This window comes from Silene latifolia, chromosome 1 (assembly GCF_048544455.1).
Source record: "Silene latifolia isolate original U9 population chromosome 1, ASM4854445v1, whole genome shotgun sequence".
Taxonomy (NCBI): domain Eukaryota; kingdom Viridiplantae; phylum Streptophyta; class Magnoliopsida; order Caryophyllales; family Caryophyllaceae; genus Silene; species Silene latifolia.
Window position 1 is genome coordinate 4,450,495 of NC_133526.1, and position 21,529 is coordinate 4,472,023.

Consider the following 21,529-nt stretch of genomic DNA (forward strand, 5'->3'; position numbering starts at 1 on the left):
AAATAACAAATTCACTAAAATCTTCCACTTTCCTTATTTGTCTATAAATTGGGGTTCTTATGACTTGTGACCCCACTGTTTCTCTCTTACTTTTATTTTCCTCCATTTTCCTCCACATATTTCACTCCTCTTAAAAACACCCCAAAAACCAATGTAGAAGAAGATAAAGAATAGGAGGGAGTAACTTGTTAGTCTTGTATAAGACTGTTATAAATATAAAATTAAGTCGTATATATAAAAAGTTAACTTTTATAATGAAATGGGACATAACCTCAAATAAAGTGGCGGTAGGTATTCAATATTCCCATTTGATGAATTATTTTGTTATACTATAAAGTGTCTGGGTCGGACTATATACTACGTAAGAATCAGTTAAACATATTTCTAATGACAAAAGGCCAAGATATATGCTTTCGCTTTCACTCAATATTCAGTTTTATTCCTTCATGATAATTTTAGTTTAGAAACTCCTAAATAATTTTGAATGATAAAAGAGATGCCAATTCTACGTTAAACCGATTTGATACTTGATTTCAAAATAGATGGTTATGGACGAATCTCAATAATAATTGCACCATAGTTTTAGTCGATACCACTTTGAGTCCTTCTCATATCAATCGTAGTGTTGTAGATGTTAACAACTAATTTAGCTCGTCAAGTAATGAGGGGTCATATTCATGATCTGATTTCAAACCCGTCATCATCAACATGTAGGCTGTAGTAACTTTAATTGGAGAATAAGTGGACAACAATTAAAATAATTGATCATCAAAGTTCAAAACATCTAGAGTAGTGCTTAAAATGAGAGGGCTAACAAATGACTCAAAAATCTCAAAACGAAGTAAGTAAACAACTAGGCTTTGTTGTTTTAGACTTATTTCAGTTGACTTTAGCTCTATTCAGTCAAGATCTTCTAAATTCAGTTCAATTCAAGTCTACTTCATATAAGTAAGTACTTGAGTTTGATCACTTCACATCCTTATAAGTTCATTTTCATTATTTGATTAGTTTATTCAGCTTAATTTAATTCAGATTTCATAAATTCAATTTAAATATAAAAAGTTTCAGTTCAGAAGAGCGAATGCCGAAAGTGGCTCCTAAAAATAGCATTGACTAATCTCTAGTATAAACAAGCAAAATCTATATGGAATCCAAATGGACAAGAATTGGTGGGGAGGTGTATGTTTTATGAAAAGATTAATCAAAACACAAGTTGCAAAGTAAGAATCATTTGAAGATATTAATAAAAATAAGTACACATATATATGCTAGTTTTTGTGCCTCCTTAGCCTTTATAGTTTATTCTTAATAGATAAAGCATCTCAATTAAAATCTTAAGGTGATGGTTGAGACCCAACTATTATATTTATTCTTATCATGCCCCTCACTCGAGTGCCTGTTAGGCTCTGATACCATGATAGATGAAGCATCTCAACTAAAACCTTAAGGTGATAATTGAAACTCAACTATTATATTTATTCCTATTAATTCTTAGTACATGTTGCCCACATACAAATATTATTATTATCAACAAATTAAAAAGAACAGATTAGGGTTCTTCAATTCCCTTCCTTTATGGCTTTCTTTAGATTTCTCCTGACCTCCAATTTTTATCAATCATATTCCAGCTCATGGTCTGTCCAATTGGTGCTTTGCAACTGGGTATTCTTTTTCAAATTACTTTTATGTTGTTGTATTTCTAGCGTAATACTGACAAGGGCCGTTAAATAAGTCAAAGAGATTTAGTTTTAAAACACCGTTTGAGTCTTTATATAATAGAAAAACTTAATATTTTGTAGTAGACGGTACTCAAACATGGACATTTAGCTACCAAATCAGACTAAAAAAGTTTGGCATGGGGATCACGCGTTAAGAACCCTTTGAACTTGCTATTAAACGGTCCTAATTATGAGATAATCATCTCAAGTTTAAACTTATAGCTAAAGCTTAGTCACGGGCAACATTTCGCTACAATAAGCAGTTTTGAAAATGGATTATAAAATGGTTTTGAAATAATAACGTTTTACTGGTTTTAAATTAGACCTGGTGCACAAATAGCACATAAGCATACGGAGTTCATTATATCACAGTTGAGATCATTTGTCACATTTTGTGTCCCACTGCCTTAAGATCTTGACACATCATACATAAGAAAATAAAAACGGTAATAATATATATGAAAGGCCTTATGTGTCAATAGGAGAAGTAATGAGACACAAGATGAGACATAAAATGGGACAGAAGATCTGCACTGATTATATCATGCCTAGTGTTGATTCAGGATTTGGCTTAACAAGGGAATGTTTCATACCAAGCACTAACCTTAATAAATATCTTCTTATTTAGTTACGAGGTAGAAGCAGTAAGTAAATACAGAGTATGACTATATAACCTCTACAAAGTAAAATATGTCAAATGTGTTATCAAAATTGATATTTCGTTATTAACATATTTAAGGGTTTTAGCATGTTTGACTAGTTAATATGCTGATTTTAGTGTTTGGTAAATAACATATTGAAACAGCATATTTGGGGTCAATATACTGTTTTACAATATGCTGCTTACCCTAGCGTATTGGTTAGCATATTCTAAACTAGGAAAATTAACTACATTTTACAAAGAAACTAACAATCTACTAATCGTAATCTGTCAGTTACCAAACACTTAAATTAATTCTGCTAATTATAATATGCTAGTCAAACCTTCTGTTAAAATCTGTCATTTATAATCTGCTTTTACAATCTGCTTATGCTGAAATTAATCTGCTGTTTACCAAATAAGACCTATAACTCTATAATGTCAAGTGACTCAGAAAATCAAATGCCAACAATATAATCGAAATGTACCGGGTATATACTAGGAGACTATCAAAGACCTATAACAATAATAGTTGTTAGATAAATCAGTAGGTCTCCCTTGTGACGGGTCGGATCTTGCTACAGGTATTTTGTGAGTGAAAATGAGTAGAGGGGACAAGGTGGGCACCCACCCCATGTGCTCCTTCTCTCACCCTAATGGGTTTTTGTGAGAATATATGACCAAATCGCGAGTTTGTGACGGATCTGCCTCCGTCATAAGGGAGAATTTGTGTAGATAAATAGATAAGATTGAGGGTATAGTACTTGTAGTATTCTGTAATCGAGGCCGAGAATTGTGATATGAACAATTACAAGTTAGAACGAATGAATAGGAATAAATATATTAGGCATGAATTGAAATTTGAAAGCAACCACCGCTGATTGATCGATCTATTTTTAATAATCCTATTGTATTGATCAGTCATCGCAAACTTATTATTCACCACTAAACTACCACCAATTGATTTCAAGTAAGGTATATGTTAGGTCACACCAATGTGACCAATCCTTAATTTTAGACCTTTGAGTCAGACTCATTGTTTCATACTTTCGTCATTCTGATCAATTTTTAACGTTTGCTTTTAGTGTAGGATTGAGAAATAGATGGGCCTTGGATGAAGGGTATCTTCATGTTAGGTTAGTTACGGATTGTTGTCTTGGTTATGCGGTTCTTTGGAGCGAAAAAGCGCCTATCAAGCGTCTATTACTTTGCATTATCCCGGATATTAAGTTTATTAAATCATTTCCAAAGTGTTGCTCTCTTAGTTTCTCACATAAGGGAAGTAAATAGGATAGCTCATAATCTTGCTTTCAAGAAACTCACAGTTGTAAAATTTATCTTTATTTATTCTTGTAAAAAAAAAAAACTTAACCAATCCCCGACTAAAGAAGTGATTGAATTGGTGCCTTTGTTCGTGCTCAAGATAAAGCACAGTCTACTAACTTAATTCGCTAGTACTATAATCCAAATCATGTTCTTTTGACCATGGCTCAAAACACCCAACTTTTTTTTTTTTTTTTTTTTTTAAAAAAAATGAAGGAAATCACCTCAAAGCCATAAGTTGGACACATACTCTAACTACATAGTAACATAAGACTTTTAAAAGCAAAAGCAAAACATGAAAAAAGTGAAGAAATTGCAAAAATTACCTAATAAAATTTAAGAGTAAAAAAATTATAGTAATTCGGGGGGGCCATATTCTTAGGCAGCCATACGAAAATCAGTCGTCACTAGTTCAAAGTGTGTTAAGGTGATTGAAAAGAGAAAAATGACAAATTGAGATAACATTTAATATGAGATCAACTCATCACTTATTATTAGTGGGTTACCGTTTAGTTTTCCATAATAATTTTGCTACCCTAAAAATAATATATTAATCTCACTTCATAGTTCATACTTGACACACACTCTATACCTTTATATCGCTTCAATTACTAGTTATTTTCGATCGGGTTTGAGTCACTTTAGATCTTGTATGTCTTACCTTTATATCACTTCAATTACTAGTCATTTTCGATCTAGTTTGAGTCACTTTAGATTCTGTATGTCTTATGCCGTGTACTTTAACATAAAGTCAAATCATGTTCGAAGTCTACTTTAAATTGTTTTATTCAAGTCTATTACAGTTTGAGTTGGATCAATATGAATAATCGCGTTGTCAGATTTTAGTTTTATAAAATGTACAATATCTTAAAATATATAGATAAAACGGAAAATGCACGCGGTGCCCTTGAACTTTGATGTTTTGCCTGAAATATCCAATTTTTTTATCCGGAAAACTTTGAGAGGCTATAACTCGTGTTTACGAGCTCAGAAAGTGACGATTTTTTTTTCAAATTGATTATCTTTTCGAGAACTACGACTTGAAAAAAAAAATTGTCGCGTTTGGAATTCGTGACAAAGAGAAATGGTCACTCAAAGTTTGTTCGGTAAATAAAACTTTGACGTACAAAAACTCCTAGCTACGGGATCCAAATACGACAATTTTTTTTTTCAAATCGTAATTCTCGGAAAGATAATTGATTTGAAAAAAAAATTATCACTTTCTGAACTCGTAGACACGGGTTATAGCCTCTTTAAATTTTCTGGAACAAAAAATTGGGTATTTCGGGCAAAAATCGAAAGTTCAAGGGCACCACGTGCATTTTCCCTAGATAAAATTATCAGAAAAAGCATCCATGCTTCAATCTTATGTCTCTCTACCTTCCGTTCATGTTAAATATAAGAACATTGTTTAAGCTTTAATTATCACCTTAAGGTTTTGATTAAAATTCTCTTCTCACAGTTTAGCTTGACTCACTTTAAATCCTATATGCCTTGTACGAGTACTTTATCATAAAAAACAATTTATATTGGAAGTCTACTTCAAATTATTTTGCCTCGACTCTATTACAATCTGTGTTGGATTAATATAAACCACAATATCAGATTCAAGTCAGTCTTACAAAATCTACGATATCTTAAAATATATAAATAAAATTATCATAAAGCATCAATACTTCAATCTTATGTCTCTTATCTTTCACTATATATACTCATTTCCTTCCCCATTGTCCACTATGAGAACTAAACACCAAACTAAAACTAACACAACTTGTCTACTTATTGCGTTCTCTCTTTACACCCAATCAATTCTCAACACCACAATATAACCTTCAAATTAACATTATATAGTGATTACCACATCACATTACATATGTCCTTGAGTTGCATATCTCCAATTCCTGAAAATTTTGGCTCTAATTTCAATACACATCTTCCACATTTGCCTACCATGTTGGAACCTATATTCCCCATTGCTTTAAAGGTAGTTATTTCTTACTTTCCCATGTTATTTGATGTTTGAGAATCTTTCTTGAACAATGATATAGCGACATCGAGTGCTGGTACCAAGTCTCAGTACTATCTTCTCATATAATTCTTAAAGGTTTAACTTCTTATTAGATTTTACACGGTGTATACGAAAGGGTGGTACCAAGACTCGGTATCAACTTTCCCTCAAAAAAAAAAAAAAAAAAAAGACTCAGTATCAACTCGTGATGTGGTCTGATTTTCCGTTTTTTGTATGTTATTTGAGTTTAAGATTGTTAGATTTGAATTTTACTTAATTTGAGCTTTTATCATTAACAGTTTAAAATAAAAACTTTCGTAGTTTAATCCAGCTTAACCAGATATCTTAAAATCGAGACTTTTAAAATGGGCCAGCCATAGAGTATCAATTAAAAAAAGATGTGACATATGTAGTCATATCACACTCGAATATAGATTAGACTGAATGATACTAACTAAAATAAAATTACAATTTAAGTAACGATAATTAAGAGTATTTTTTTAAAAAAAGGTGTAACAACAACCATGATTTATGAGAGGGTTAGATATGAAATTAGTAAATGGTACGTACAAACTTAATAATTTTTATTATGTTTTAGTGACTTATATAACACGTTTTATTATTATTTATTATTTGAACAGTTTGAAGAGGTGGTATACAAGGTAAAATTAGAAGGTGAAAAATGCAAGGAAAAGACAATTCTCCACGGAGTAAGTGGAATAGTATGTCCGGGAGAGATCCTCGCCATGCTCGGACCCTCAGGGAGTGGTAAAACCACCCTACTCACCGCGCTAGGGGGACGACTTAGAGGAAAGTTACTAAGTGGTAAAATCACATACAATGGGCAACAATTTACCGGAGGGGTAAAAAGAAGAATCGGATTTGTAGCCCAAGATGATGTACTATACCCACATCTTACTGTTTTTGAGACACTATTTTTTACTGCCCTTTTGAGGTTACCAAGTACTATGGCCCATGAGCATAAAGTGGGCCAAGTTGAAAGGGTAATTAGTGAATTGGGCCTCACACGCGTGCAAAATAGCATAGTTGGGGGCCCATTAGTCAGAGGAATATCCGGTGGTGAAAAGAAAAGGGTTAGTATTGGTCAAGAAATGTTGATTAATCCAAGTTTGATATTATTGGACGAGCCGACGTCCGGTCTCGACTCAACCACGGCCCTGAGGATCTTATCGATCCTCAAGGCCATGGCCGATGGAGGTCGAACCGTGGTTACTACGATTCATCAACCATCGAGCCGGGTTTATCATATGTTCAGTAAGGTGGTTCTTTTGTCCGAGGGTCGGCCCATTTATTATGGGCCGGGTTCGACTGCTGTTGACCACTTTTCTTCTGTTGGATTCTCTACGACCTTGACTATTAATCCTGCTGATCTTCTCCTTGACTTGGCTAGTGGTAAGTCTCTTTTCTTTTCAATTTTAATTTTAATTTTAATAAAGTTGGAATATACGGAGTACACTCTTGTCTGTTGAATTGTTTACGTTTTTTAAATTCTTCTCACATATTTTGGAAAACGTAAACAATGGAATGGAACAGAGAAAATATAGTGTTGGAATAACAATCTACAATGTCAACTTTTCTTCTTAGTTATTATTAACATAACGATGAGGTGTGAATGAAAGATAATACTATATATTACTCCGTAAGTATATACTTGTAACTCCGATCCTTTAGGTACTAAAGTTAAGATTAATATTACGAGGTTAAATATAAATTGTAAATTTTAGTGGGGTCAGTTATAATAATAGGGTAACATAAAAACATAAAAAGAAAGAAAAAACCTAACTAAACTTGTGTCTTGTTTTTTCGTGGGTGATGTTCCATCGCGTGCCACTAAATCTAATCAATAGGTCCGTGTCTTTCTTATTTAAACTTATTTATCATAAAAATGACATGATTTTGAATTTGACGCGTGTCGATCTAACATAAAAATTTAAGTAGATGGATCATGGCGTAATCAATAACTATTGGTAGATCCGTGCGCAATTATATAAATTGCAGAACACTTTAAAAGTTCAGATCGAATAATTTTTATATAATTATACTTACATTAATAGGATATCATAAACAATTTTTTTTCTTAATCTACCAACCTTCCTAAAACCCACAAATTAAAGTTCAAAAAATAATGATGATTAACAAGTTAATGATTGTGCTTTTATTTTGTATAGTATAAGTGTGAAAGTGGGAGAAAAAACAAATAACATTATTATGAAAAGTTGCATCCACTTATACATAATCTTGGTGTGCTAGCTTTAATTTGCTACTTGCTATAGTTAGTGAGACGATCATAATCTTGAATTACTTGTCTTTCTTGTCGCAGTCATTGTAATGCACTATCATTCATTAACCTTAATCTCATTCAAAATCCACTTTCACATCATCATGCATTATCATTAACCTAAATCTTGTATAATAATTATTGTCATTAACATGCATAGTACGTTAATCCTTCTAGAAACCGGCGTAAATTAAACTACTAATTCAATTTCAACCATTTGAAAGCGGTTTATTTGTGTTTTCTTTTTGGTGTACATAGATCACAGAACGTAAGACCAGTATTATATATTATATATATACTTCTTTTAACATGCATCCCTTTTTTGAGGCACTAAGTAATGTTATTGATTTTATAGGAATAGGACCCGATCAATCATCATGCCCTATCATTAAACTTAAATCTTATAATAATTGTCAGTTTGTCATTAACATGCATAGTATGTTAATCCTTATAGAAACCGGCGTAAATTAAACTACTAATTCAATTTCGATCATTTGGAAACAGTCTATATGTGTTTTAAATGTACATATAGATTAGAATCGGTACTATTTACTCCCTTTAACATGCATGCTGATTTTTTGAGGCACTGAGTAATGTTGTTGTTGATTTTATAGGAATAGGGCCAGAGTCGAAACATGCAATGGAGCAAGGTGAGAATATGGAGAAAGAGAAGAAGCAAGTGAGAGATGCTCTCATTTTAGCTTATGAAAACAACATATCAATCAAATTGAAATCTGATCTTTGCACTTTTGATGCCACTACTTACAATTGGAACAAAGATGCGTCTAATGTTGCAAGTAAGTTCACTTTTTCACTCTTTTTCTAGTTTTCTACTTTCTCTATTCAAAGATTCATATTTTTTTTGAATGGTCTATAATTTAATTTGCATGAATTGTCTAGCTACTTTAAATGGAGCTCAAATTTCACTTCTTTTTAGTTATGAAAGTAGACTTCAGCGTCATTAATACTGGAACTCAGTATACCAGACACCAGATGACACATCTCATTTTTCATTTTAACACAACTTTTATAACGCGCCCATCTACAACATCATGCTCCCGTCTTTTCAACAAATTGGTTGTGATCTTTTCATTTAACCCCTACCCCATCAAGCTAATCATTTGAGATAATGAATAGTGAAATATAGTGCACATAACTTTAACATATTAGAAGGTGGTCTATAATTCAGTATTATCTAATAATGCCTACAGGACCCACGCTATCGTATACAGTACAATCTTTTTCTTTATAGATTAATTAAAAGTATTATTCATGTATTTGTTGAAAATGATGTGCAGGAAAGGACATAAAAGGGGAGCAATGGTGCACAAGCTGGTGGCATCAATTCAAGGTGTTACTACAAAGAGGGATGAAAGAAAGAAGGTTTGAAGCATTTAATAGGCTTAGAATATTCCAAGTATTGAGTGTTGCCATCCTTGGTGGCCTCCTATGGTGGCAAACTCCTGAATCCCACATCGAAGACCGGGTATGCTTCTTGTTTTCCGTCTCCATTATAATTGAACGATCACGCATAGATTCTATCAGTGGCAGAATTAGAAAAATACTCTAGCGATTTACTAGATATTACAATAGAAATAACATAAATTTTAGTTTCTCGGCGTTTCAGAACACTATACGCTTATATATGAGTCCAACCGACATCACTAGTAAAAGAGCACTACAAACATTGAATTATATTGTACTATCCATATCTTATCAACTTAAGTACATACTTTTTCTAAAAGTTGACAACCAACATGAAATTATGTGATCAATTGACAATCTACCAATTACCATGATATGATAGGAGATATGACAACCCATTTATTGTGCCTTGATAAGTTTAGGCTTGATAAAAACATGGGTATAATAATTACATCACATTGCTTCAAGTAAAGTAGAAGACTATTAATCTTTTGGAGTAATACAAACAACATTGTTTCAACAACCAAATAATGTCCTAGTAATTAGATTATTTTTTAGATTATTAATTAATTCTATCATATGCATGCAGATTGCTTTGATTTTCTTTTTCACGGTCTTCTGGGGATTCTACCCATTATACAACGCAGTCTTTACATTTCCACAAGAACGAAGAATGTTAATCAAGGAACGAACATCAGGAATGTACAAACTCTCCTCATACTTCCTAGCTCGAACATTTGGGGACTTGCCCTTAGAGTTAGCCCTACCAACCGCCTTCGTGTTCATAATATACTGGATGGGTGGGCTAAAGCCAGATCCGATCATCTTCATATTATCCCTCATTATCGTCTTATTCAACGTTTTAGTGGCCCAAAGCCTAGGCCTAGCCTTCGGGGCCATATTAATGGATATCAAGCCCGCAACCACATTAGCCTCGGTTACAACCCTAGTCTTTCTAATAGCGGGCGGGTACTACGTTCAACAAATTCCCCCTTTTATTGTGTGGCTCAAGTACTTGAGTTATAGCTACTATTGCTATAAATTACTCTTAGGAGTTCAATACCATGAGAATGACACTTACCCTTGCTTGAAAATGGGTAAATGGGAATGGTGCAAAGTTGTTGATGTTCCTGCAGTAAAATCCATGGGCCTTAATCATTTGTGGGTGGATGTTTGCATCATGGGCCTAATGTTGGTGGGCTATAGAATAATTGCTTATTTAGCACTTCAACGAGTGCGCATGAGGTGAAACAATAGAAGTGCATTGTCGTAACAGAAGCGTCCCGTTATCCAATAGCACTTATTCTAACATACATAATGCATCTTTTTGTAAAAGGGTTCATGAAAGTAATAAGTAGGGTTAGTATAATAGAAGTAGTTATAGCTTGAAATTTTGAGGAGTTTTTTCTTTTACTTTTTTTTTTTCGATTACTTCGATCGAGGAATAATCGTATTGTTAACTAGGAGACACTTACTCCTATCAGATTATATACAGAGATGCAATGTTGTTTTGAACTCTATTTTTGTTGAATTCGATGTGTCATTTACATTTATGCTTTAAAAATAATTTTGATTAGACGTCACTTGTGATGACTGTGAACATCAAATTTGAATACAATTACACTCGTAATTTCGTAAACTGCAGGAAATCATCCGTAGATGTCACAATGAGCAACAATGAGCGATTACAATGACAGCACGAAGTTATAATTTAGATTACGACATTTTTCAGAGTAAGACCATCTCAACCAAAAAAACAAAGTTAATTGGGCCTCAAATTGATAATTTCAACCAGGCCTCTCAAATTAATTTGGACAGACCGCCCCGAGTATGAAGAGCAATCTGAAGATCCCTTGCATCATACTACTATCACAGAATTTGAGTTTTCAAACTGTTTTATTGTCACATTTTATGTGACTGACAGACTTCTCATAGAATCAGCACCTTAAGAGATGGTTTGAAGTAGGAGTGATGCAGTACTTGCATGAAACTGTATTTCACCAGTCACCACTTATATATAATATTCAACCATGCATTGTATCTCTTAATTTCAATTTTATTAGAAACATGAAGCCATCTCAGAGCAAGGTATTCGCTTCCTTAGCGGTCATGATATTAATGGTAGCGGGTATGGTTGAGTTGGGTCAAGTTCAGGGTCAGACTCCAGGGACAAGCTGTACCAACACCTTTTTCTCATCACTAGTGCAGCTAATACCTTGCAGAGCGGCTGTGTCGCCGTTTAGTCCAGTTCCACCAACCGAGACTTGTTGCAGCGCTGTCAAGGCTCTCGGACAACCGTGTTTATGTGTGCTCATCAACGGCCCTCCTATATCCGGTGTCGATACCAGCATGGCTTTGCAACTTCCTGTCAAGTGTGCCACCAGCTTTGACCCTTGTAATTCTCTTCTCCTAGCCCATTTAACATCTACCGAGTTTTTTTTTTTTTTTTTTTTTGGCCTCGTCTTTCTGGGCTTTATTGCTGAAGAAATCGGTATGTTTTGTGCAGGTGAATTATTAAGGAAGTAAAAAGCATAGGGCAGGAAGAGTTGTGAAGTTATCAATAGGTATAATAAAATAAAAATGTACGAATCGGATTTTATTTACATGATGGTTGTATGATGCTAAGTCTAGGGTTTTCGATTCTGATGGTGCTAATAACAGGCCTCTGTATTTAAATTGGACAACTATTATCAATTTAGTAGTCCCTTCTTTCTTAGCTTGTACTTGAATCAATAATATGAGGATAACCCAAATTACTCGACGACAGAGTCGACCGAGTTATACAGCATGTGAAACACAAAAAGAATTTGAGGTTTTTACAGTACGAAATTTCACCAGATTAGCCGCAAGTAAAAGTTTATAGCTAACAACAGCAGGTAATAACAGAGTTGGTTCGTGAAATACTCACATGAACTAGTCGAGAAATGCTATGAATGTATCACCAGAAAAATGAGACAAAATAAATAGATTCACAGTCTAGTATCACTGAAGGTAAAAAAACAGGATGGTTTACTATCACTTGTACTAAAACTCACTCGTGGTTTCATCTGAAATGTTCCTGTCGCTGTAAAACGTATCTGAACATTGGGTTCCTGTTAATTGCCAAGCATTTTCAAGGGTTTTTTGGCAGACGCAACAATCAATATGGCCTGTACCGCATGGGACGTCTGGGAGCCCTTCTACAAAATCATACGAAGTAAAAAAAATTATGAGTATCAAGAGTTAATGAGGAACCAGAATAACATTTAGAAGGCACAAATTACAGTGTTTCTGAGCAAGCATGAGCCACTAAAGGTCAGTCCTCAACCGTACCCTGATTACAAAGAGTTTGATTGTGACAAAATGTTGAGTAAGACTGATCTATGATAAGCTGGTTCAGGTTGGGCTATGAAGTTCAAAGTAAAAAAAAAAAAAAAAAATCATCCCAAAAATGGGACTTCCTATATATCACCACTGAATATACAAAAATGACTCCTTGCCTGAATTCTAGAAAAAGTTCAGGTAAAAATCGAATGGACAATTTGAGACCTTATCTACAATACTTCCATAGATATCTACCGCCAGTCCGCCAAGCTTAAATGATAGAAATACATAACATCATTGATTCTTTCATCATCCGTCGATATATGTAGTGATATATAGACGAACACTCGAGTTTCTCTTTGTAAAGAAGGATGAAACCAAAATAAACAAAGAAGCAAAAATACCATGTAAAAATTATAATTTAAAAAAACTTTGTTCTACAGGCAAAGCTAAAATCCTTCAAAGAAGTGACAATGTGCCATATCACCCACCACCAAAAAGAAAATATATTTGTAATCTCTTAATTGGATTAAGGTTTCCTTTGTTTTCCATCACCACCCACTCCTCCCACATCCCCTTTTCTGCACCAGTCCCAACTCCCAAACCTATCCTCCCCCATCCTCCTCTCTCTCCCTAATCACATCGAAACTCATCACCTACACCCAGTGGTCGTCCCTCTAAAGTGATCGGTGGATTTGAGTTTAAATGGAAAAAATGATGGAGATATGTGCACCTGAGCACAACTATGGAGGAAGATGAGTGGGCTGATGGTTGGCGGCCTTCAACAATGGAAAGTAAGATCTTGTCTAGTTAGGTCTGGCTGGGTGTTTTCGGCTGTGTCGCGTTGGTGGCGTTTAAGATGGGTCTCGGTGGTCTGGGGATATATTTGGTGGTCTTGGTGATGGTGGGTTTTGGGGAGTGTAAGGTCTGGCCCTGGTTTTGACATGGTCCTCGCTGACAGTGGGGTGGTGACTTAGCCCAATAAGGAACAAGGAAGAGAAAGCCAACTCGGATGGAGTGTCTGATAACCATATGACACAGTTAGGCACACAAGCAAAAATATCTCCATAGGGCATAGGTGTACCATTAGAGGACAGACACTTAGCAAGGTGAATGTTCATAGTTCACTGATACTCATGGATAAACAAGATTTACCTGACAATGGGACTGACCTAACATTTCATTTAATAACTCTCAAATGAAAAGCTAAATCTCAAATTGCAACGAAAAAGTGTTAACTGTGTAAGTAGTAATGAAAACATTATAAGGGAAGACAAAAGCCTACCCGTAACCATATGGGGAATATATGGGTCCACCCTGCATGAATGGCCTCCTAGGTCTGCCGCCATATGGACTTGGTCGTCTTCCTCGATATAGTTTTAGCCCGGGAACATTTGTCCTCTTAGCAGATACCTATAATTTGATGCATGACTATCAGTTATTCGAGCCATCATTTTATAAAACACAGGTCACAGGACTCACGGCTAGGCAAGCAGAGCAATTATACCTTCAATTGACGACCATGAAGTTCTGACTCATTAAGTAAAAGAGCATTCTGAATAGCTTCGACTTCAACGAACTCCACGTATGCAAAGCCCTTTGGTTGGCCAAACTTGTCCGTCAAAATGGTCACTCTATTCACGGTTCCACATGACTGAAAATGCTGTTGTACTTCCTCAGGGGTACATGCATAATCCACCTATACAAGATGAAAGCAAGAGTTAGAATTGGATATAAAGATAGTTTACTTATCCCACAAGCAATCAAACCCAATGACTCAGAAGTCACATCAGCTTACAAAGAGGGCTGAATAAGTTTATAGGATCTGCTTTATACAGAAAAACAATGCAGATTCTTAAACTAGATGGTTTTTCAAAATGCAAGCACTAAAAGTAATAATATCCCATCTACCATGTGTGGCAATTAGCAAAATGACTATAAGACAAAACTTCTGAGTTCTGACCCCACGAAGCTCCATGTATAAATAGTAAAGAATAGTGGACTCGGCATCAGCTACCAAAAAGATTAACAAGTGCTAAAAGATGTCAGTTTAATTAAGGGAATGATAGAAGACAGCAGCATAAATTGTAAAGAATAGTGGACTCGGCATTATTCAGTAGCATTTACTTGCTACTTTGATGTCAAGCAACGGATTGACGCTCTAATCTGTCAATCAACAAAAAAAGGAAGTACAACAAGAAATCCCTAATTCCAAATTTGTTTGAAATCAGTTGACATTTCAAATTGTTGATGTGGGACATAAATTTGGGACCGTAAGAGGGGCGCTATAACCAACCAAATTGCGGGTAACATTGATTCAGATTCATAACACAAACAAAGTGCAACAGATCCCAGACATTCCTATTCACAACACAAACAACCTGCAACAGTTCCCAAACATGGATTACAATAAGCCGATTACTAAAAAATATTTCATGCAGAATCAGAGGTCCAAAACTCCCATTAAACCTCTAAAAGAAGTTAGGACTCATTATTACAACCAGACATCATGTTCCCATCAGAGCTCCAAAGAGCAGTTAGATAATATCATTGCCTGAATGAAAGTAGACTAGCGTGAAAAAAAATTTAAATTGGCTTGCCATCTTTCGGTTGAAATCAACTAAATGATGGGTTAGCATCTAAATATTCCTAACCAATATCAGGTTGAATTCACACTCAAACACGCCAAAAAACATATGGAAGTTTATCGTAAGGAACTAAGGATCAAAGATCAATTTCACGATGATGAAGAGACAAAGATGATCTAAAGAACAAAAAAATTGCAGAGCGAATTCAATTTATTATAGGAGTTTCAAGCAGATTTACGCCTACTGCAGAAATGAGCCTACCTATCTAAAACTCTGCAGTCAATTGAGAAAGGAAAATAAGTGGCACGTGTCAGTTACAGGAAGATTGTCACAATCTAAATAAGACAGCACGTCAACTGTCAACCACTGTAAACCAGGATTACAGTCACCCCATCTTGGCCAAGGCATTCTAATACAAAGCCCAGCCATGAATCCAACTCCAAGAAGAGGAGATGATCATACAGACCCAAGAAATGAACTTTTTAATTTCAATAGCAGATTACTGCTGAATAATTATCCGTAATCTTTAAATTTACAGAATATATGGAGTCACGGACGACAGATGTGATGCTGGTGGAAGAAATGATCCAGCAGAAACTCCATATCTTTTTAGCTAGCCTAACTACTTCTGATTTTTCATTTGCAGAGTGCTTTCTAGAATGATCAAGGCAGACGGCAAACAAAAAGGTTTATCTACAGTTGAGTGCAATGATGCGTGACTGAATTGCCTAAACTAGATTAAATGCATTGGTATGAATTTAATATATGGTGAACAAAAAGCACACCGTCTTTTGTGGAACACAATATGATTCATACAAATTGGATAGCAACAGGGTAAAAATGACATCAAGGAGATAAAAGTGCCCTCACATTGCCAACATATATTGAACGGGAATCAACCTCCTCCTTTTCAGCTTGACTTGCGATAGCACTGGTAGATTCTTCACAAGAAATGTTTAAAACAAATTAGACTCAAAAATAATACTGATCAATAACCCTTTGTAACAGTAGATAGAAAAACTAGGCATAATTCATTACGAATTATGAAATCAAGCGGAATATTTCTTAGTACAGAAAACTTTCCTAGTAGAGCCTTGCAAAAAAAAAGAGAAAAGCGCGATGCTTTCACACAAATGACAAATGTACAGAGCAAAAGTACCTGAATGCCATGAATCACTTAAAAAATTCCCTTTTTTAATCATCCATACATAAAATCCATCCCCAAACAGGAATAAGCAAAAATGAACGCACTTTATCACATACCAGTATGGCAGTATATCACTACAGAAAATTCGGAAACACTCAGTCCATCACATAATGTATTCTCTAATTCTTCCTAAACTTACTGCTTTCCATTTTAGGTTGTCCAATAATAAACTTCTTACTAGAAAAGTTCGCTCTTTTGTACTCGTATGTTATTTTTGGTCATTATAGTTTCTACTAACTCCACATCTACCACCATTCACCAATTTCCCTTTCCCCTCACACATGGCACATCCATATGTTCCTTAAAATTCGCGCTCAACAAAGTACGAAGAGAGTAGCAACAATACTAAAACTGGGTCATTATGAAAACGCTTCCGATAAATTCGCACATCAAGAGTCTTTACTAGAACAACAAACTCACTCACTCACTAACTCGTATACCAAAAAATTACACATACAAATTCCTCGCTAACAGTATGGACAAAAACATGAATTCAAATCAATTAAAAATCTAATCAAACAAGAAAACGCCGTCATTACGAAAACACATTCGATAAAATCGCAACTACAGAATCTTTACTATAACAGCAAACTCGCAAGCTCATATAGCATCAAAATCAGTCATACGAATTCCTTACTAACAGTATAAACACGAACTTGAATGAAACCGATTAAAAATCAAATCAATTAAATAAAAACCCTAGAAATTCATTAAATCAAAGAATAAAACCTTGAGAAACGCCCATATCTTGCTCAACTTTAGCCTGCATTTCACGGAGAGCACCAGCTTCATCTTCAAGCTCTTCAAGACGCTTTTTCATTTCATCAAGATTCTGCCATTAAAGAAACTCGAAATTAGGTCAAAAAAGGGGGAAGAATTATTGAGAAGAGAAAGAAGAGAGAAAGATAGAAAGAAGACCTGGGAATTAGGATCTCCGCCTTCATCGGTTTCGCCATCGAAGGGTATATCGCCGTCGGCGGCGGCGTCGCCATAGTTGTCGAGCTCCGGCGAATGTTGCTCCGGGTGTTCTTCCATGTTACTCGATATTGGGTAATATGCTGAAAGAGGATTTTGGACAACACTACTGTGCTCCGTATTAAGTATCCAACTATCCAATAGTGTACTCGTAGTTGTCTAGTTGCCTAGGGGGTTGGAATCGATAAACTTATCATTCGGGTCGGTCGGATGTAATCGTGCTAATTTTAATTATATTGTTTCTAATTAGTGTAGATCCCGCGCAAATGCGGGGTAAATATAGGTCTTTTAATTTTTAGTGTATTAGTTATGGATTTTTCATTTATATCTCACGAATTTTTATAAAAAATAACTAATATTAAAATTAATCAAAAGAATTGAATAATTCCATAAATTGTGTTTTTTATGAAAATATTTTAACTACATCAAATTATTTTTAAAAAAAATCTTTTTTTTGTCACGAAGTTAATAATAGAAGATACAATTTTTATGTATAGATTATTTTAAATGGAAAATTAGTTTAATAAATGAAAATCTATTTTGTTTCCATATATAAGTTTGAGCACTTTGAAGAAAAACTTTAGAAAAGTTGCATTCTCTTTGTATATAGGAGGATTTATACTTTTTAAATTTGCACCTCATTAATATTTATCAGTTCACCCCATTGTATTTTGATATGAAACAAAAAAATTAAAATGGAAAACTAATAAAAAAATTTATTTAAGTTGTGAATTTTTTTTAGTGTGTTTTTTTTGTCACGAAGCTAATAGCCTAATAGTAACTTATACTTTATAGTTAAGCATGTGTCAAGTTATTCTCTACAGTAATAATTATTGCATTACTGAAAAATTTAGCAACTTATACTTTATAGTGTAACTAGTACTGGTGCCCGGCTTCGCCCGGGCTATCTCTACTTACCATTATTTTTTTTCATTAAATAAAATTACTTAAAGTTGCATAACTCATAAATTTATCATTAATATATTTTTTTATGACATATCTTAAAATTACGATGAAATAAATTTTGAGACAAATTCACTACTCCCGCTATTAATATTTTACTCTTATTAATGAAACAATAGTAATAACATTTCACTACTTGCCCGTAATCATTGTTACTTTCACTACTCCCGCCGTAATTATTATTCTGTCCTCATCTGTGACATTAATATTGATAATTTTATTACTCCATAGTAGTTATTGTTACTTTCACTATTGCCGCATTAATATTTATTATTTCACTACTCCCGTTGTTGTTTCTACCACTTTCACTAATCTCGCTGATAATATTGTTACTTTTACTATTCAAATGAGTGATTACTATCATATAACTATATCCTATATTACTACAATTCTTTTCTTTACTTAGGAAATTACTTTTACTACTTAAGCATGCAATTTTAAGAGGATTCTATATTTATATAAATATATTACATATATGCATTAAATCAAATCGAAACAATTATGCAATATTATATATTATGGAATCTACCTTGAATTATTTATAACCTACTTATATTATATTTTTGTATGTTAAATAATTAACATCTCTATACATCTAAATATCTAATAAATTATAAAGTTTAATAAAATTGCATAGATTTTAAATTTAATATATAATTTTATAATGATAATGATAATAACTAATAGCATATACATGTTTATACTAATTAATTATTTTATTTTAAGAAAATTGATCGTCTTCTAGTTTTCTATAAATATTTAGGAAAATTTTCAGGCATCTTCTTTATTTTAGTCTCCTTAAAATTGACTATCTTAATTAATTATTTTCTTTTAAGGAAATTGACCATCTTAATTAATTATTTTATTTTAAGGAAATTGACCATGTTTTAGTCTCTTACAAATATTTAGGAAAATTATCAACCTTCTATATAATTTAATTTTAACTCAAACTATATAATATTTGCATTGAGATCCCTTAATCGGGTCCATCACACGGTGCTAGTGATTTAAAACTATATAGTATAATTAATTTGTATAACTTTATTTAATTACACAGAAGTCCCTTGGTTTCTGGATTTAATATATAGTATTGATTGATATCAATTTTATTTTATTTTAATGAAAAAATCATAATTATGAATTTATTTTAAAAATTAGAGTTTATTTATAAGAATATATTTATTGAAAAGATGATAATGTAATGAAAGAAAATTGTATTTATTACCTTATTTAGCTAGATGCTTTTTGGAGGGAAAACTAAGAGAATTTTGATTCTCTTAGTAGTAGGGGGGATTCGAGTGTTCTGTAAAATATACAATGTAGACACCAAAATTTTATATTTTGGTGTCTATTTATTTTATTGTATCTTAATTATTTAGAGATAATTATCAAAAAATATTGTGATAATATCTTATTTCTTACATAAATGATAAACGGTAGGCGTGTATGTATTTATCTTCTATTTTCATGTAAAGAAATATTGTAATCATATATAAACAGTTAATCAATACTATATATTAATTCTAGAAACCAAGGGATTTCAATGTAATTAAAGAAAGTTACACAAATTAATTATACTATATAGTTTTAAATCAATAGCACCGTGTGATGGACCCGATTAAGGGATCTCAATGCAAATATTATATAGTTTGGGATAAAATTAAATTATATAGAAACTTGGTAATTTTCCTAAATATTTATAAGAGACTAAAACATGATCAATTTCCTTAAAATAAAATAATTAATTAAGATGGTCAATTTCCTTAAAATAAAATAATTAATTAGGATGGTCAATTTCAAGGAGATTAAAGAAAGAAGATGCTTGGTAATTTTCCTAAATATTTATAGAAGACTAGAAGATGGTCAATTTTCTTAAAATAAAATAATTAATTAGTATAAACATGTACACTTATGGTATTAATTATTATCATCATAAAATTATATATTAAATTTAAAATTTATGCAATTTTATTAAACTTTATAGTTTATTAGATGTATAGAGATGTTAATTATTTAACATACAAAAATATAATAAGTAAGTTATAAATAATTCAAGTTAGATTCCATAATATATAATATTGTTTAATTCTTTCGATTCGATTTAATGCATATATGTAATATATTTATATAATATATAATCCTCTTAAAATTGCATGTCTAAGTAGTAAAAGTAATTTCGTCAGTAAAGAAAAAATTTGTAGTAACATTGGATATAGTTATATGATAGTAATCACTCATTTGAATAGTAAAAGTAACAATATTATCAGCGAGATTAGTGAAAGTGGTAGAAACAATGGGAGTAGTGAAATAATCAATATTAATGCGGCAATAGTGAAAGTAACCATAATTACGGCGGAAGTAGTGAAATTATCAATATTAATGCGGCAGTAGTGACAGTAATAATAATTACGGCGGGAGTAGTGAAAGTAACAATGGTTACGGGCAATTAGTGAAATGTTATTACTATTGTTTCATTAATAAGAGTAAATTATTAATAGCGGGAGTAGTGAATTTGTCTCAAAATTTATTTCATCGTAATTTTAGGATATGTCATAAAAAAATATATTAATGATGATAAATTTATGGTTTATACAACTTTAAGTAATTTATTTAATAAAAAAAAATTAATAGTAAGTAAAGGTAGCCCGGGCGAAGCCGGGCACCAATACTAGTTATATGTAAAAATTAAAGCCTTATAATTTTTTTTTTCATTATAACTAAGTTAATTACCCCGTGCAATGCACGGGCTGCTTTCAACCTAGTATCTTAGGAGATTAGAATATTCTAGAATATTCTACCTTGCCCTCGAAGCCACTCTACTATAAATACAACTCCGTCTCTAAGGTTAGAGGAGAGTAGATGGATTAAGTCAAACGACCCCATCTTCCTACTAACAAATTGTAGGTTGGATGGATTAAGAGAGTACCGAAAGTTGTAACCCTCAATCTATAAACTCGGGTCGGGTCAAATTTACCAGATCTAGTCTTTCCAACTTCCGAATAAGGACTGTTTGTGGGCTAGGTGTTATCAGATCAAGTTATTTTTTGGTTTGGGTCGGGTTAGTATTGACGGCTTTACCA

General features: G+C 33.1%; 3 protein-coding genes across 3 annotated transcripts; 2 read left to right on the forward strand and 1 right to left on the reverse strand.

Annotated features, from left to right (window-relative positions):
- The first annotated feature begins 5,360 nt into the window (after positions 1–5,360).
- On the forward strand, positions 5,361–10,931 carry LOC141594341 (ABC transporter G family member 14-like). The gene is made up of 5 exons (XM_074414424.1): positions 5,361–5,665; positions 6,331–7,102; positions 8,603–8,785; positions 9,287–9,474; positions 10,003–10,931. Exons 1-5 carry the CDS (start codon positions 5,555–5,557, stop codon positions 10,660–10,662), a joined length of 1,914 nt encoding a protein of 637 aa, XP_074270525.1. The 5' UTR covers positions 5,361–5,554; the 3' UTR covers positions 10,663–10,931.
- A 534-nt stretch (positions 10,932–11,465) lies between these two features.
- LOC141594478 (putative lipid-transfer protein DIR1) lies at positions 11,466–12,128 on the forward strand. Its single transcript, XM_074414498.1, has 2 exons — positions 11,466–11,808; positions 11,920–12,128. Exons 1-2 carry the CDS (start codon positions 11,481–11,483, stop codon positions 11,937–11,939), a joined length of 348 nt encoding a protein of 115 aa, XP_074270599.1. The 5' UTR covers positions 11,466–11,480; the 3' UTR covers positions 11,940–12,128.
- Positions 12,129–12,255: 127 nt separating this feature from the next.
- LOC141594472 (polyadenylate-binding protein 1-like) lies at positions 12,256–17,639 on the reverse strand. Its single transcript, XM_074414492.1, has 6 exons — positions 17,430–17,639; positions 17,241–17,343; positions 16,175–16,245; positions 14,224–14,415; positions 14,002–14,129; positions 12,256–12,592 (listed from the first exon to the last, which is right to left on the reverse strand). The coding sequence occupies exons 1-6, from the start codon at positions 17,544–17,546 to the stop codon at positions 12,553–12,555; spliced, it is 651 nt and encodes a 216-aa protein (XP_074270593.1). The 5' UTR covers positions 17,547–17,639; the 3' UTR covers positions 12,256–12,552.
- Positions 17,640–21,529: the final 3,890 nt, after the last annotated feature.

Excerpts from the sequence above, each read along its gene's own strand:
- LOC141594472 (XM_074414492.1), bottom strand. The coding sequence starts at position 17,546 with ATGGAAGAACACCCGGAGCAACATTCGCCGGAGCTCGACAACTATGGC. Across the intron at positions 16,246-17,240 it reads AGATATGGGCGTTTCTCAAG|AATCTACCAGTGCTATCGCA; the intron begins GTTTTATTCTTT and ends TTTCTTGTGAAG. Across the intron at positions 14,130-14,223 it reads TTCATGGTCGTCAATTGAAG|GTATCTGCTAAGAGGACAAA; the intron begins GTATAATTGCTC and ends ATCAAATTATAG.
- LOC141594478 (XM_074414498.1), top strand. The coding sequence starts at position 11,481 with ATGAAGCCATCTCAGAGCAAGGTATTCGCTTCCTTAGCGGTCATGATA. Across the intron at positions 11,809-11,919 it reads TGCCACCAGCTTTGACCCTT|GTGAATTATTAAGGAAGTAA; the intron begins GTAATTCTCTTC and ends TGTTTTGTGCAG.
- LOC141594341 (XM_074414424.1), top strand. The coding sequence starts at position 5,555 with ATGTCCTTGAGTTGCATATCTCCAATTCCTGAAAATTTTGGCTCTAAT. Across the intron at positions 5,666-6,330 it reads TATTCCCCATTGCTTTAAAG|TTTGAAGAGGTGGTATACAA; the intron begins GTAGTTATTTCT and ends TTATTTGAACAG. Across the intron at positions 9,475-10,002 it reads AATCCCACATCGAAGACCGG|ATTGCTTTGATTTTCTTTTT; the intron begins GTATGCTTCTTG and ends ATATGCATGCAG.